Here is a 17,683-nt window from a genome sequence, read left to right on the forward strand (position 1 = left end):
CCTTTCTCCCTAATGGCCATCTGCTTATGATACTGCCCCTAAATTCCACTGTGTCCCACCCCAAACGTGACCTGGGGAAGAGCTCTCGCCTTTTGGTGTGCATGGACTCCAGTGACAGCAGATCAGATGGTCACAGAAGGGAAACGAGGGCAAACAGTGTGCATGTGGCTACTCCATGCGATCCTCTCAGCCTGTGATGCTGGGGAGAGGATTAAGTGGGAAAAAGTGCCTGTCACAGTGCCTGAGATAAAGTAGCCACTCAATAAATGATTGTTCCCATGGCAATTTTCTTATGTAGGGTGGATTTCAAACTTTACATTTTTTTAATTGACAAATACTAATTTTACATAGTCATGCAGTGTATTTTGATGCTTTAATACATATAATATATGGTGATCAGATCAAGGTAATTAGCATATCCATCATCTCAAATATTAATCATTTCTTTGTGTTGGAAACATCTAATATCATCCTTCTAGCTATTTGAAACTGTATAATACATTGTTAACTGTAATCATCCTGCGGTGGTATGGGGACTAGAACTTATTCCTCCTGTCCCACTGTAATTTTGTATCTTTTAACAGTTCTCCTTAACAACCATTTTGCATTGTCATTATGATCTGATGTTCTTCTTCTCTCTCTCTTACACACATACACACACACACACACACACACACACACAGACACACACACAGACACACACACAACTGATATGCTTCTATCCTTAATATTTCTCCTGGGATTCTCACATTTCTTTTTCAATTCTGTCCCATTATATAAGAAATACTGATTGAGACCCAGTGAATTGATGTCCCGACCTGCAATGTATAGAAAATGGCTATTTGAAAAACACTATCCTAATGAAATTTGAATATTCCAATGGTCCATAAAGGGTTAAAGTGAGTCACTGTGCCCTCACCACACCACACTCTACCAGTGGGTAATAACAGGACTGAGTTCTCTTTTTTTCCTTAGATCTAAAAAGGAGACAGCAATTAGGAAAAAAAGAGAGTTATAGTAAGTGGTAGGAATTGACAAGAGACTGAAGATCTTAACTCTATCATATTAAAGTTTCATAATCCAATTAAAAAATAGATATTTTATTTTTTTAACTGGCATTTTGGTTTTGGGTAACACTTTTCTCTCTCTCTCTCTCTCTCTCTCTCTCTCTCATTAATTTTGCAGCTCTATTTAGAATTTTCTGTATGGACTCTGATGAACATATGTAATATATTTTAAAAATTTGAATGATGGAAGGGTTGAGACATGGGTCTCTATAACGCAGTAGTCATCAATTAAAAGATGATCTGATCATACCTTTGCATTTTATGATTACTATGTTTAATTCTAATTTCTAACATTTTTCTTTCAAGGAAGTTTACAGGTTCGCTGTCAGCTAAGCAAGGAAGAAATCCATGTATTCACCATTGATGTAGAGAACTTTGCCAACAGAAGGATGCACCACGTGAAGATTAACCGAGAGGGGAGAGAGCTTACCATTCAGGTGCCTGACCTTTCTTCTTCCCAAGCTCAACCAATGCACCTTGGCTGCTCAATCCAACTTTTCTGAGCTTACACCCCAAGCCACATACAGAGCCAAGTGCTCATCGCACTTGTCCCCAGCCTTGGAAGTAGCTAGTGTTTCTCAAGATGTGCTCCCATTTCCCACAGCATCAGTGTTACTGATGCCCTCGATAGAAATGCACATTCTCAGGTCCACACCAGATCTACTCAACAGAAACTGTTGGAGGAGGGAAAGGAGCAGGAGATTCTAATATCTGCTCAAGTCTGATAGCCCCTGAGCTGGATTATAGTGAGGAATTTGCTTCCCAGAGGAAATTAGGAGGAAATTGAGTCTTGAAGATGAGTAGAAGTTGACTAGGTGGAGAAGGGAGACGAGCATGCTCAGGGAGAGCGTCCATGTGAGCATAGGCTCAGCTCTCTGAAAGACCACAGTGTGTGGCAGACCCTGAAATCTCAGTGGTCTCCGGACAAAGGACAGGCAGCAGGCAATGGCAGATCCCAAGACAGAATAGGCAGAGTCCAGATCATCCCCTTAGAATCATGACCACAAGTGAGCCCTTCAATCTGCCCAGCAATCACCCTGTAGTTTTTAACCCATCCACTGTCCTGTTCCCTAGATGACCATTTTACACTTCTTCCTCTCTCCTGATGCTGCCAACAATTGCAACTTCTTCACACTCAGTTGATGACTTTTCTTTCTTTTTTTAAAAAACATAGCATCCAGAAGAGAACATCTTTACACTCTCAACAGCACGTTACGCCTCTGCCTACATCTGTGTCTTTGTGCTTTCTCTCCCTCCTGTTGCCAAATATGAATAGTTGATGGTTCTAGCCAGGATGTGACCTACTTCCTTACTGCCTGTGTGCTAGGTCTCATACTCTACTCAAGAACATCACTCCAGCATTCTCCTTTCTCTCTCCTGTTTCACCATTTTTCCAGCTCTATTGGATGGTTCTTCAAAGCATAAAACAAGCAATTGTTACATGCACCAAAAAAAAAAAACAACAGCAACAACAACAAAACAAAGTAAAACAAACAAAAACTCTCTGGGTCAAGGGGGAACACCTGTCTCTCATCTGACTTCATTTTACCTGTCCCATTGTCTCTCTCACTTGATTGACCAAATCCTTGGAAATGTTTATATATTGATGCTTGGTCTTCAAATGTCCCCTTCCTTTTTCTTAAACCCACACCAACATGGCTTTGTGGCTGTGCTGCCACAAAATTGTACTTCTGAAGGCACCAATGTCCTTATCTTGCAAAATCTGATGGTGATGTCTGAGTCTTATCTTTACCTGTCCTGGTAGCAGCAATTGACACAGTGATTGCTCTCTGCTCTTGAGACTTGCAAATAAGATCCCTCTCTTGCATGCTGATCCCTCTGCCTCTGTGGGTTGCTCATTCTTGTCTCTTTTTATGCACCCCCCTTATCTCTCCGAACTTTCCCCAGTGGAGTCCTGAAGGACTCCATCCTCAGATTCCTTTTCTTGGTGTCCTCATGCACTCTGTGGCTCATCTTACTCAGTCCCATATTTTTAAATGCCATGTATATGCTGATGAATCAGAAGTCCAGGCCTTATATCTAATTGCCTACTTACATATCTGTTTGAATGTCCATGATACATCTTGATTTTAAATACAAAATTAAAACTGATTCCTGAGAATTTCCCCCAAACAACCACCCATCTGCCAAAACCTTTCTCATCCCAGTAGGGATAGCTCCATTCTTCCAGTTGTTCAGTTTTTATCTCTCTTTCTCTTGCATATAACACGATGTGGACAAGCAACTTCTGCTTTGCCCCAGGCCACCCTTGTCCTTTTCTTGGATTGTTACCATTTACAGTTGGTTCTTGATTGACACATTCTTGCTCCTCTTTTTGTTCCTCAGCTGTCTATTCTCAACAGAGCAGGCCAGAGTGATCCTACTGAAGGAATAGTCAGATCTTGGGACTCTTCTATCCATTCCCTGTCAGCAGTTCCCCTTCTCATGCAGAGAAAAAGCCAAAGATTTGGAAGGATAGCGATGACATGCCATCCCTGCTCCCTGCCCGGTTACTTCTCTAACCTTGTCTATTACCATTCCCTCTAGAATGCCACTCGGGCCACTCTGGCCTCCCTGCTATTTCGAGAACCTGTGAACTCACTGTTTGCTTTGTCTAGAATGCCATTCTCCAACTGCCTGCAGCTCCAGTTCTCGTACTCCCTTCAGGACTCAAGTAACTCAAAATGTCATTCTCAATCAGACCGTCTCTGATCATCTTCTGTAACCCAGCAACCTGTCTCCTTGACTTCAACACTGCACTCCTTGCTCTTCTTGCCTGCTTTGTTTTTTTTCTTAGCAACTAATATACCATACAATTTACTTATTTATCAAATTTGCTGTCCTGTCTCCCTACTCTAGAATGTAAGTTGCATGAGAATAAGGATTTGTATCCATTTTCATTACTATGAAACCCCTCTTTGTCAGCAAGTGGCTAAAATACTGGAGGTGCTTACTAAATATTTATGAACTATAGTAAATGGATGAGTGCCATGGGGCTTCTGGTACTCTGGGAAGAAGATCCAATTGACCTTATGGAGAGGGGAAGGGAAACTGTTGGATTTCAGGCAGGAGAGCAGCATGGCTAGACCTTCACTGTCAGGGGCTCCCTGCGATCACCGCATGGGAAGACGTGTCTAGGGGTGATGAGACACAAGACAGAGACTAGTCAGGAAGTGATGGGCAGAGCCCGGCTAGTGCAGTGCAGGGAGCCAAGGAGAGAAGGGTTTGAGAGATGCCAAAGGAGGAACGTCAGTGGTACTGAGTGATATAGAACATAGGAAAAGTCAAGATTGGCTATTTGATATCCCAATTGGATGGAAGTTCAGAAATAATTGTCAAATATATGGTACACATAATTCTTGATTGATCAAAATTTAATGGGCTTACCTTTAGCATTTACTCCTCACATAAGTGATGGGACAGTCTTCAGAGCAAGTTTGGGCTGAGCCAAATTGAGGGATAAAAAGAATGGGAACAATGACTTCTTGTTTGAATATGTTTTCACTGAAGTCCCAGTGGAAGAACTGGGGTCTGTTCCTGTGGTCATCTGTACATATGACTCCTTTTTTCTCCTTTTTTTTATATGTCCCATCTTCTTTTCTATTAATAAAAGACAAATAAGACAATGAGAAGTATTTCCTTCTCTCCTCCATCTAGAGAATTTTCACCAATCAATTTCTAGTCAATGATGAGCACAGATTGGTTGAGAACATACTATTTCCAAAGTGCTGAAGGGAGCAGAAAGACCTAGAGGCGTGACTTTTTGTTTAACTTTAAATTAGTTTATCGACACAGTAACATTATTAATATTTGCCTCCCTGACATTCCCACCCTCCTCACCCAATCAGTTTTCTTTCCCCTTCTCCCCCTAGAACAAGCTGTTCCTTGAAAACAGACAAGGGCAGGCTACTGCTGTACCCTCAGTCCCACCACAGGCCCTGGGGGGAGTGCACCAGGCACTGCCCAGGACTGTCAGAGGGGAGGGCAGGAGTCGCACAATATTCATCCAGCCACATCACAGTCCCTAAGAGCAGATTCCGCCACACCCCCCAGCCTGAGTGGTTCCTCCTCCCCTTTGTCTGTGACCATGGGCTGGAGACCTGGGGACCTGGGCCTGCAGCCAGGAGCAAGAACTCTTGGCAATGATTAAGAATTGGAATTTGGCTAGTATTTTTTAAGGCTCAAGTGTCCCCAAAATGCCCTGGTGGTGGAGGTGAACTTCAGTGATGTTATTTTAAATGCACTGATGACATTACACAGTTTAACCAAATGCCAGCACAAACGAAGCTAAGCTGTAAAGGAGGGGCTAGATATTTTTGAAACCCACTACTTAATTCCTTTCTTGGAGAGGTAAAGATTCTGAGGCTGAGGGAGGTGTCCCTCGGGGAGATAGACTTGGGTGTGAATTCACTCTCTGTCACTTGCACTGTGTGAACTGAGACCGCTGCCTTTCTGTGCCTGTCTACTTGGGTATCTATAGCTCTGTCTCTATTTCTGTCTATTTATCTATGCATGAAAAGATGAACGCAACTAGGCTCAGTCAGTTCTTGTAAAGATTATATGGAAAAATGTAGCTAAAGGACCAAGCAGGAAGCCTGGCATCTAGGGCTTACTCAAAACAGATTGTTGCATTTCCCTCCCCTTACCGATCCACTTAATGACGTGACAAGTGGCTGGGTGTTCCAGGTGTTAAGATTGGCAAAGTTTCTCTAGACCAAATTCCAAAATTCAGATTTCTGAGATAATTAAAAGATAGGATGCTTCACCCTTTACCACCCTAACTATTGTAATTAAATAGGAAAACAATACTAAACTATAAAATAGGCATAAGGAAGTCTAATAAAATAATAAATTTCCTGCTATTAGTACTTCAATGATTGTTTAGCTCATATCATAGTTAATGAAGTTCTAAAAACATACTTGTCTTACCCTCTCCTTTTATTTTTCTTTGCCCTCTGCATTTGGTTAGTTCTGCAAAGAGGTAACACATCTGAACCAGCACTAGTGTGCAGGTGCCCACCCTCCGTGCAAGGGCTCGGACCCATCCCCTGAGCCATCCACAGCCCATGAATGGCCTCATTTCCTTTGAGTCATCCCACCTTCCTCTGCCAACCTTTGAAAACACTTGTTTTGCTAAAAACCACTGTGAATGTCACTTACTTCCTTCTCTCCTTCATTAGTCATCGGATTAAAGTGCTAAGGAGGGATAAGTTCTCACAAAGCAAACAGTTGGGTATGAATGACTCATGTGCTTGAAAATTAGCTCTGCCGTGTGCAACACTTGAACCTAGATCTGTCAATGATCAGGAATCACTTGCAGATGGAAACTGGCTCTGTGCAGGCTGAGGAGGAAGGAGGTGAGTGGCGGAAGCCAGGGGCATCTCAGCTCAACCTCCAGCTCTAAGACTCCTGCTACTGCTCTCCACCTGGCAGGAAATCCCCACTCACTTTAGCCCCCTCTCCTACCTGGACAATAGAGCATGACCCTGCAGGAAGGGGCAGCTCCAAAGAGAGAGTGGGAGGAGGCAGGTGAGAGCCCCGTGGTAGGACCAGAAGGAAACTCCTTCGGGGCAGGAGCTTAATCTGAACTCATGAGCATTAAACAGACTATTGCCTGGGAACCAAGGGCACTGAAAAGCTGATGTTGTACTGAAGGTGTTATGGCTACCAGAGACGTCCGGTGTTATGGCAGATTCTGTCTTTATAGCTCACCAGATAGACAGGGAAGCAATAGAGGATCTTAGTTTATTTACTCAGCAAACTTTGCCAGTTTCTGTGCTAGTGCTCTGTAGAAAACATACATGAATAAGAAGTGACCTGAGCCCTCAAAGAACCAATAGCTTAGTGGCAATAAAGCAGAGGAAGAGAGAAAGGAAAGCAGGTCATTCATTGTAATGCAGTAGCACAAATGCAGGGTTAGAGGTAGGAAAAAGCATGATGAAAACAGAGAAGAACTAATCTGCCCAGGGGTAATCTGCCCACGGCAGCAGGGACAGCTTCCTAGAGGGCTTGTGCTCCAGGGGCCCATGGCCCAGTGCCTGGCACACAGTAGAAACTCAAACCTTGGTGGAGTGAGTATGCGAGACATTCAGAAATAAAAAGACACTGTGTTCATCTACCTGCTGCTTAAATGTCTAGGGAGGTATGACAAGTAAAACAGATACCATATTGTGTGGTGGGCGGGACACTGCTCTTGTGACACTGTGTGGCCTTGGCCAAGCTGCTGTGGCGTCAGTCTCTCCATTTGTAATACAGGGACAATAATGTCTATTTCATAGTATTCTAGGGAGGAACAGATTTTGAAGGATATATTAATATCATGTCTCATACATACCCAGTGTTCAATAAATAGCAAATATTATTACAGTTCAATGTCATACATGAAATAGTAACAAAGCATGTAGTCATGTCACAGGAGACACTGTCTCTGTCACAGGAGAAACCACTGCAGCACCAGGAGGTTCCTGGAGGAGGGTCAGCGTGAGCAGACAGGTGCAGAAGGAACGTCACGGCGGGGGAGAGGGAAGGACTAGATGAGTCCCAACCGGCTGCTCCCAGGCTGTGCAAAGTCAGGCACACAGACAAAGGAGTCTTAGCCTCCTGTCCTTACAGGTGAACTGTAAGATAATGAGGGTTCTTCCCAGGGATAATATCATATGGATATTCAGAGTAGAACCTGGTAGGAACCTGTAGGATTTGACTACACTGAAAACAGTGGGGATGGATGGGAAGTTTCGTCTAAGAGTGAGGAGGCAGGGACCAAACAGACGGAGCTGGCATTAGCAATGGGCGAGCCGAGGAGGGATGCCTACAGGAGGATCATAGAAGTGAATAAAGTCCCAGTGAATCCCAGTGGGTGGCCTTTGCTCCTCCCACCCCAGCAAGGTGGGCTATCAGCTGTCCATGGTGGTGGCTACTGTCCAGCTAGCTTCTCCTCCCCAGGACCCAGTGTTTTGTCAAACTGCAATCCTTGCCCAGGAAAATCTCTCTGCCCACACCTGAATGAGACCAGGTCAGAATTTTGGAACCAAGGGGCCAGTGCTGGCCCTAAGTGCAAAAGGAGGGGAAATGCCTGCCTCCCATTAATGTTAATCCTGCACAGCAAGCTCCTGCACAGGGTTCATTTGTTTCCTTGTTTGCAGCAAAGAATTTGGTGAGAAAATCTCAGCGGGGAGATAAATACCTGTAAAAAGCTGTATAGAATTTCCCAGGGAGAAGACTTGTGTGAAAGCCCTCATTTCACAAAGAAGAAAGAAAGGGCTATTTTATTTGCATTGTGGGGGAACTGGCAAGACACTTCTAATCTCTCCGGAGAGAAAATCCCAGAGAGGGGTCTGCTCTCTGTGTGCTTTTCCAAGCTGTTTCCAGATGGGAGTGTTTTGTGCCTCTTACCCCAGACCAGAGCTGCTGATGTGCCTTTGTGCTCTGTCGTCCTGCAGGTGGACCGGCAGCTCCAGCTCAGTTATAACTTCTCCCCAGAAGTGGAGTTCAGAGTCATAAGGTCGCTCACCCTGGGCAAAGTCACAGGTATGTTGCTCTGGTTCCTTTCTTTCCAGTGGGTTTTGTCAAAATAAATGAATAAATGATTTTCATTAGGGTGTTTAGTGATTCAAATCTAGAGCCTTTCGCTCCCATAATACGCAAGATCTGGAACCCAGCTTTCTGATTCAGGAAATGCTGAGATGTGTGTGGCAGGATTGGGGACTGACATTTAAATCTACTTTATAGAAGTTTGTGAAAGGTAAGTTAGTAAAATAAGTAAAAATCATTAAATTTTTACTTAATTATAAATGAATTTACTTCTTAAAATTTTACTTAATATTTTACTTGTATTTACTTAATTTTTACTTAAAGAAATTAGGTAAAGAGAATGAGGATTTGAGCAACCTGATAATTCATCAACAATTGATAGAGGATTGAAATGAATTTTCTTTTTTTTTTTTCTACTGGAAGCTCTGTGAATTTTAGCTTTACATATGATGAGGGTATTTGTTCGATGCATGGAAGATTGGTATTTTTATATATGCTTGATGAATTGAACATTTTATCATATTTAAGTGATCTTTTAAGATTCTAATAGTCTTTTTTACTTAAATCTATTTTGTCTATATTAATGTAGCTATTACAGTTTTTCTTATTTTAGTATTTGCCTGGTCTATCTTTCTGAATCTTTTTTTTTCAATCCTTCCTTTTCTTTAAGCCTTATATGTGTTCTTGTGAAGAATATACAACTAAAGTTTGATTTTTATACCCAATCTAGTGATCCCTGTTCTTTATATTGGCAAATGTAAGTCCTTTTACATTTGGGGGCTACTTGTACAGTTGGATTTGTTTCTGCCACATTACTTTCTATATATCCAACTTTTCCTGTAATTTTATCATGTTCTTTCTAACTCTCTCAGTCACAGTACAGTGTAGAAAACATTAATAATTCTAGGCATTTGAAACAGGAATATGTTCAACATAATAAATTAGTTGCTTAAAAAATGTTGCAGCACTTATGGTGTGGGTTCTTATTAGGGTCTTTTGGCATGACTCCCCAAGATGATTAATGGGGAGCTATTGCCCACTTATTCCAGACTGGCGTCCAGAAGCCACTGTGGCCCCAGAACTGTATGTCACTTCACAAGAGGCAGGAGATCTCTGAAAAGTGGTTGCAGAAAACGTTTCGTGCTGCCATGACTTTTGCCTGCCAGTAGAAAGAGCTGAAAAGGCAGAAAAATGACTCCTGCTACAGCCCTCTAGATTCATAAAGGGTTTGTAGTTTCCAGAATGTAATGTGAATCCAGAAACCTAGCTTCAGTAGGGTCTAGAAAACGTTAATTTTAATTTTCAAATGTGGTTGTATGAACTAATGAATAATAACAGATTTCTGGGTTGAATTTCGTTTGTTTAGTTCTCATTCCTTTCCTCTTCCTCATAATAATTATCTTCTGTAGATATTGCTTATTTTTGATTTATTAATAAAGCCACTAGTTTATTTGTTCCTCATTTTTTCCTTTATCTCAGACTTTTTCACTGTTTGCCAAATTTATTTCCTTCTTTATGAACTAATCATTTTGACTTTTTCTGTGTAAGGGTCCCTTAACTGTAAACTCTTTATCATAAAAATCTTTTTATTTTACCTTTAAGCTTGGAAGATAAATTTGCTAGACATACAATTCATTATTGAAAGGTATTTTCCTCGAGATACTGGGGAATTATTCAGAGGTGCAATGCAGTCCCCGGCATCGGCTCCTAAGAGCTGGTTAAACACATCTCCCCACCTCTGCATCCAATCGTATCTTGGTGATGGGTTGAAACTGGCTGTATTAGAGGTGTTTATACCGGTGGATATTCCAAATGCTAAGTCAGGACTCTTTTACCCCTTTTGCTGAAGAGTCCGTTTCAGACACTCCCTGGCACATCACTGCGCCCTTGTCCGCTGGCCCCTGTGTTGCGGCTGAGAAGTCGGCTGTGCACCTGCTCTGCTGCTGAAGATGCTCTGACCACCCCACCCTCCCCGCCATAAGCTGATTTCAAGTCATCTCTTTTTCTTTGGTGCTTTATGATTTTCATTATCCTGTGTCTGATTGTAGATTTATTTTTTAAGTATCTTACTTGACATTATTATGCTTCATGTATCTATTCATGGGTTCACATGTATTTGTGACTCTAGTTCATGTGTATTATCATATGCATCTATTCATCACCTCTTAACAATTTTGAACATACTAAATCTTTCTTCTTCCTTATTCTCTCTATTCAATTATTTTAGATCTGAATTAGATAAATCTTAGACTTTCTAATTTTATCCTCATATCGCTTACCTCTTTTTATAATAACTGTTATTCTTTGTTACAATATCTTTTGCGTTCTGGGCAACTCATTTGGTTTTATCTTCACATTCAATAATTCTCTCTTTATGCCTAATCTCATTCAATGAGTCATTTTTTATTGATTATGCCTGTTATTTATAAAAGTAACATTTTGTTCTTTTTCATATGTGTCTATTAATTAAGACAGTCTGTTTTCCCTGTTCTTTTTTTGTTTGTTTCCATCTTTTTATGTCTTTAGGAATTCCATTATTCAAGCCCAGGTGAGATCCTGTTTCTTAAAAAAAACAAACAAACCTCCCCCCCCAAACAGAATTTCATTAATATTCCACTAATAGTTATTGAACATTTTGTCTTGCTAAGTTTAATATTTGAAGCATGTGGGGCTCCAAATATGTTACTTGCTGTTTTCTCTTTGCTGTGGTAGCCTGTTTCCTTTTGCTCTCTCTGTGTGAGTGTGTGTGTGAGTGCACTCATATTTGGTTGAGATTAATTTTGGGGGACTCTGAGGATCAAAAATTGGGAAGCTTTCCTTAAAGATTTGTGTTAATTTCTGCCAGGTGCTAGGAGGTTCTACCAATTTAGGGCAATTTTAATGTCTCACTTTTTTTTTTTTCTGAATAGTGGAGGAATATAAATTTGAGCTCCATACCTGATTGAGATCAAGACTCTTGTTGAGGTTTCAGCAGAAATGTTGGTAGTATCAATATCAGAATATATCATATTGTTATGTTTCTTACTGTTTTGTTTTGCTGATTTCTTTGTTTTCTTTTAATTCAGAGCCACATTAGAGGTGCTGCTTATTCCCTATGCTGTTAGGTGTTTTCTTCTTTTTTTCTCCTTGTTCACTTTTCACTAAAGCATAATATCAGAGTCTCAGGTCAAACATCTTCACTGTGCAAGGGCTCAAGACTTAAAATATACATTCTTCTTTAAAACAACTCACTTATTTTTCCCCAATATAATTCTAATATTGGTTTATGGTTCACTGCCTTCATCTCACCCTCCCTCTGAAAAAAAAAATGTCAAAAAAAGTTAGGATTCTTTTTCACTTCCTGGAGTTCAGCAAGGCATTAAAAAATACATTTGTTGCTTTTAATCAAGTAGTATTTCTTTTTAGAAAATCTAGTTTATCCTATTGTTCTATGCTACCTAAATATATTTTGGGTCATTGAATCCTCATTTTAACCAAATCAAAAGAATCCTGGGAGGGGAGAGAACTTGGGCTTATTGACTACAAAGCCCAGGCCTTTTTCATGGCATCTACTTCGTGTAATGGAAGCTCCAATAACATCCTCTTCTTTAAAAAAAAAAAAAAAATCCCTCTATGAATCTTGCAAGTGTGTATGGCATTCATATGACCCTTCACCATTTTGAGTTAAATCAACAATAAGACTGGTGGAATAAAACTTTAAAGCAAAGTACTACATGTTTAATGGGCACCTTGTCATTTTGTTTCTAATGCTATGTGATTATCAGGTTTTAAAAAAAAAACTGTGTTAAGATTGAGGAATAATACCCAATAAAATGTCTTTGTTGCTCTTAGGGTGCCAGACCTTTTCCTACTGGCCTTCCTTCCCATCCAAACCACTATTAAACAGACACAAGGATTTGGACTCACATTTAACCCCAGCATCTGTGGTCTATGAAAGTTGCTAGCTGGAGGTAAAGGAATATCATATGAACATGAACATTAGGCTCATTATTAAGGAGGGACACTAATCCTGGGGACTATTTGGAAACAAAAAGATCAAGCCCCCTGTATACAGAAAAGGAGCAGAGTGGGATGAAGAGAAAGAAAGGGGGTGTAGAAATGGATTAGTGGAATTGAGGACACATGCAACCCTACTCCACAATTTTAGAAAATATTACTTTATAAGACACTTTCAACTGTAAATCAGGGATTTATAAGCATTTTTCATAGTCAGTACTAAGGGAAAAACTATGTAGTGAATCTATTGTCTCCATTTTCTTCAGTACCACTAATAGCATTCCACTGCAGAGCAAAGGCAAGTTTGTTCATTTTCTTTTGCAAAAGCCAATTCATTATTTTAGAAGATAGTCATTTAGTGCATACTCTATGCCTGTCATGATGCTACAGATATTATACCATGACAAATAAAGCAGTTTCTTTCCTGAGGGTTCCTATGACACAGAGACCAGCTCATGAAAATAGCAGAGATTATCATGTACATTAAAACTTCATTGTTGGTTCTCTACAAATGTTGGTGCTCAAATAGGACAAGCCATAGCATGTTACTAAGTTCATTATTTGGTTTACTGACATTTCTTGACTTTCAAAAGCAATTACTTGGTTCTGGCCTATCACCTCAGTGAGTTTAAGAGAAAGTAACGTTTAAAAGGAAAAGGAGAGGGGGAGAACACGCACACATATACAGGAAAGGCACCCGTTTGGATAAGATCATCTGTTTCTGGGAAATTACTTACTCTCTTTGAAAGCTGAGAGATGTGCTTTCCTCTGCTTCAAACAGCGTGTGCCTTATCAGTGTGTTTCTAAGTCTCTGTCTAACTTGGCCCTGTCACAAGAACATGAATAGTCAGACGGATTTAGCAATTCAAAAAGCTTGAAACTTCTAAAAGAAACTCTGCCTCTTTTGTATTTGTTTAAATATTTGTTTCTGGTCCTGATTTCTCTTTTTTTACTCTGCCAAAATGTATCACTAAATTTGATTGTAAAATAAATCTACTATTTTTTGATATAATTAAGAACTAAATAATTATTTTCCTCAGGGAAGACTTCTTACTGGTTTACAAATTTAGGAAGTAGTTACTTCTAAAAATACAGAAACATATTAAAGTTTTGGTGGAAAGGAATTGCCTTTAAACTGTAGCTACCAGTTTCTGAATAGACCTTAAAATGGAGTTTGCACTCAGGGCATGCTAATAGCATTATTCGCTCATGAGGCCAGCATTCCTTAGTTCTCTGCCTACTTGCTAGTTTGATAGAGCAAAGCTCATACCTGGTAGAGACATTATACTTCTGCTCTGATGGCAGTTTGCCTATGTAGTTTTAAACGTTTACTTGGCCCTAAAAAGCCATAAAAAATTGAAAGAATTTCTTCTCAAGATGCATAAAATTTATAGCTAATCTTTAAAGTGCAGGGGTATCTGTGAGCACTTGCATGTATTTTTGTCCTTTTTAAAGTGAATTCTGGTTGCTTCTATAGAACAGGGTTCTTTAATTCTCCCCAATTCCTCAAGTTTAAACTTCAAGCCTATTGTGTCTTCTGCAGCATCGCAGTATCATTGAGTGAACACTCTGACCACTGAAATCCCTTCCCAAGCATCTTGCAGAGAGTGAGTTATGTTGCCATTTTTAGGGAACAGCAGAATTTATGCATATAAATGAAAGATGTAGACTTTAAAGTGCTCATTTTGGAAAACTTTAATTCTTTTTTGATTTTGTACACAGGCTCTTCTTATGTTTCAAATCTGGTGTAGTCAATATTAAACTGGGAAGTAAAATTCTAGAGTGGAAGATGCTCAGCTGTTTGGAGACAAATTGACCTACATTTGCCTCTCTCCTGTAATTAACTGTTGTGTGACCTTGGTGAATTTGCCTGATCTGCTTGTAGGTCCTCGCTGGTAAAATGAAGATAGTAACACTTAATTCATTTAATTTATTCATGGAGATGTATAAGGATTTCATGCAACATTATATCCGTAGTACTTGTTATTTACCATATACTCAATAAATATTAGTTTAAATGGTTTTTGATATTTAAGGATTATAAGAACATAAAGGAGAACTGATTTTTCAATGTGTCCGTCAAGGTGAATGTAAAGCTAACTTCCAAAGAGGCACTCAAACGTGCTCTAAAATAGCCATTCGGAACCATGGTAGTCACGAAGGGGTGAGTGTAACTCACTGTCAATGAGTATTGTTTCACGGGCATATCAAATTCATACCAGCTTAAACAATAACAACGAAAGAGAATATAATAGTTGGTAAAAATGGAAAGTTCAAAATGTGGGACCTGCTTTGGGTACAGCTGGATTCCGAAGCTCCAGTATTATCACAGTTCAGCCCCCGGCAGTCTGTCTGTCTCTCACCCTGCTTTCCTCTTTGTGAGGCTTCATTCACAGCCAACGTTCAGTGGCAACACTTCCAGGCTTAAATACTACCAGTTCAGCATCCTATATGGAAACAAAGCCTCTCATTTTCAAAAGTTTCCAAAAAAGTCTTAGGATTGAGCTTCTAAGGACCAATTTATGCCAAGTGACAAACCCAGACTGTGGCAGTGTCCAGATGGCTGGGATACACCGGACAGCCATACCTGGACCATCACCCAGCTGTGGCTCTGGAGAGACCAAAAGGGTAGGCTCAATGTTAACCACGTGTGCTGAGGACGGGGAAAGGTTACTTCTCAAAAGGACATTGAGATGCTCTTACCAGAGAATGAGCTGGACTGAGAGGAGATCAAGAATGCCCCGATAATACTACCCCTTTTCTCATTTGTAGTTTGCTGTCTCTCCTGTGAGGAGGACAAAAGGGGGTGCAATCATGGAGGTAGTCTAGGAATTGTGCATAATTTGGGGAATAGATTGTGCTTGTGTACATCAACAGTCTAAATGTGTTACAACAGAAAAAATAATAGTTGAGAGATGCTTTTCTAAGAAATAAATGCATGTTACCTTCTTTGGAACAAGTTTGCAACTTTCCAAGTGACTCCTCTAAGAAATTGTTTAATTTTAAATGCATATGTTTCTTTCTTTTTTTTTTTGAGACAGAGTCTCACTCTCTTGCCTGGGCTAGAGTGCCGTGGCGTCAGCCTAGCTCACAGCAACCTCAAACTCCTGGGCTCAAGCAATCCTCCTGCCTCAGCCTCCCTGAGTAGCCGGGACTACAGGCATGCGCCACCATGCCCGGCTAATTTTTCTATATATATTTTTAGCTGTCCATATAATTTCTTTGTATTTTTAGTACAGATAGGGTCTTGCTCTTGCTCAGGCTGGTCTCAAACTCCTGAGCTCAAACAATCCTCCCGCCTCGGCCTCCCAGAGTGCTAGGATTACAGGTGTGAGCCACCTCGCCCGGCTGCATATGTTTCTTAAATGATATTTCACTTTGTTTATGGTCACACATAGTTCTTTAGTAAATACCAAATCCCCAATCCACAGCCTGTTCCTGACTCAAATTGTAACATTGTGTGTAATTGTCTTATATTGTGTCCAGATAATTCTTAATGACATTGTCTTTCTGAGTAATGAAATATTTCAGATTCATCAATCTAATCTGACTTCCTGAGTCATGAGGTGAATGTTGTGTTTTAAAGCATCCTGAAATATCAGATTTCAGCAATCATCCCAACTTCCCAAACACCCACGTCTTGTATTTTCTACTTTGTAGATAACCAACATGGAACTGCAACTGGGTTACATGGAATTTTTGATATTGTTTCTTTTAAAAATAATGAGCTGCATTTTTCCCCATGGAGAAATTCAGTAGATGATTTAGTTTCTTCTCATGCAACAAGAATGTGTGTTATCTTCTCATTTGAGATGCAGCTTTATTTCTATATCTTAAATGAATCACTTCATGATAGCAGCACAGCCCTGCTCTGTGCTCTGTACTGTTCTGTAAAAGTTGTCTGTTTTTTCTAAGAGTGAAACCACTCTTTGAGCAGCATGCCCTGGAGTTATTCATTTGATAGCATCACTTGTCTGCTCTGTCTTTGCTAGTGAGTAAAACCAATGAGTGAAACAAAGGTATCCATGATATGTTGTTTCCAAATGCGACTGTCCTCAGCTGGGAGGAGCTGTTCCCAAGCTATTTCTGAGAGGGTGGCCTTCAAGGAGGTGCCAGACCCTGCTCATCTCTGCCCGGCTGTGTCAGCAAAGGGTAGTGTGTGTGGTGGACCGGAAGTCACATGGCGTGACTGTAATTGATAGAAAGTTTGAATTAGTTCTCCTCAAACAAAAAGTATTGAACATTCTTATGACTACACAATGTGCTACTAAAAACTAAAAAGAAATAAATTGTCCTTGTTCTTAAGATCCTATGTACTTTAAAACTTATTTGTTTCACAGGAAATTTATCAGGGTAAATTGTCTGTCAGGAGTATTGAAGTTTTTCAAAGTTTTAGGGTGTCTCTTGTACACTATGCTAAACACTAGGTTTTCTTCACAGTAAGCAAATAATAATACTAACAATATATAATATCTGTGGTATACTAACAGTGTTATATTAATAAAAACTAGTATTTAGTATTATTATTTGATAATATAGTGCTATGTGTCAGATCTAAACTCTTTCCTATATTAACTAATTTTTTTCACAACCCAGGGAGATTTTTTTAGATGAGAAAATGGAATCAAAGAGATTGTCTACAAAGAGATCTCCAAAGAGATCCTACAGATTGTCTTTCCCAGTAGCATAAAACTAGTGTGTGTATGTCTGGATTACACACCCTAATCAATCCTGCCACGTTTGGGGTTTTCAGGAATAACGTGAGGTATTCCAGACAATTCTGCTGGGGGTTCTGTAATTTTAGCTTTGTCTCTTCTGAATGTAGAGCGAGGGGAGTGTTGATCATGGCAGAGATTTAGGATGTTGCTTGTATGTGCAGCTTTACAGTCAGCCCTGGGTTCAAATCGTGACTTCACCACTACCTAATGTGCCCTGCACAAATTACTGAATTCTCTGAACTTTGGATTTCTCTGTTCAAATACAGATATTTGTTATTACAACACTTATTGTTTGCAAAATCAGATGACAATGCAGATGATGTGACTAGCATGATGCCTGATATAAAATAAAAGCTCAATAAATGTTTGTAA

The 17,683-nt window shown here is 40.1% G+C and overlaps 1 protein-coding gene across 2 annotated transcripts in view; it reads left to right on the top strand.

The window, feature by feature from the left end:
• The window catches only part of CNTNAP5 (contactin associated protein family member 5), a 773,538-nt gene that overhangs the window by 724,771 nt on the left and 31,084 nt on the right, over positions 1-17,683 (top strand). For both annotated transcript variants that reach the window (XM_045559127.1, XM_045559128.1), the window contains exons 20-21: positions 1,374-1,504; positions 8,507-8,594. In XM_045559127.1, the coding sequence (XP_045415083.1) occupies positions 1,374-1,504; positions 8,507-8,594 (219 nt within the window). The remainder of the gene's footprint in view (positions 1-1,373; positions 1,505-8,506; positions 8,595-17,683) is intronic.

Source organism: Lemur catta, chromosome 8 (genome assembly GCF_020740605.2).
Source record: "Lemur catta isolate mLemCat1 chromosome 8, mLemCat1.pri, whole genome shotgun sequence".
NCBI lineage: Eukaryota > Metazoa > Chordata > Mammalia > Primates > Lemuridae > Lemur > Lemur catta.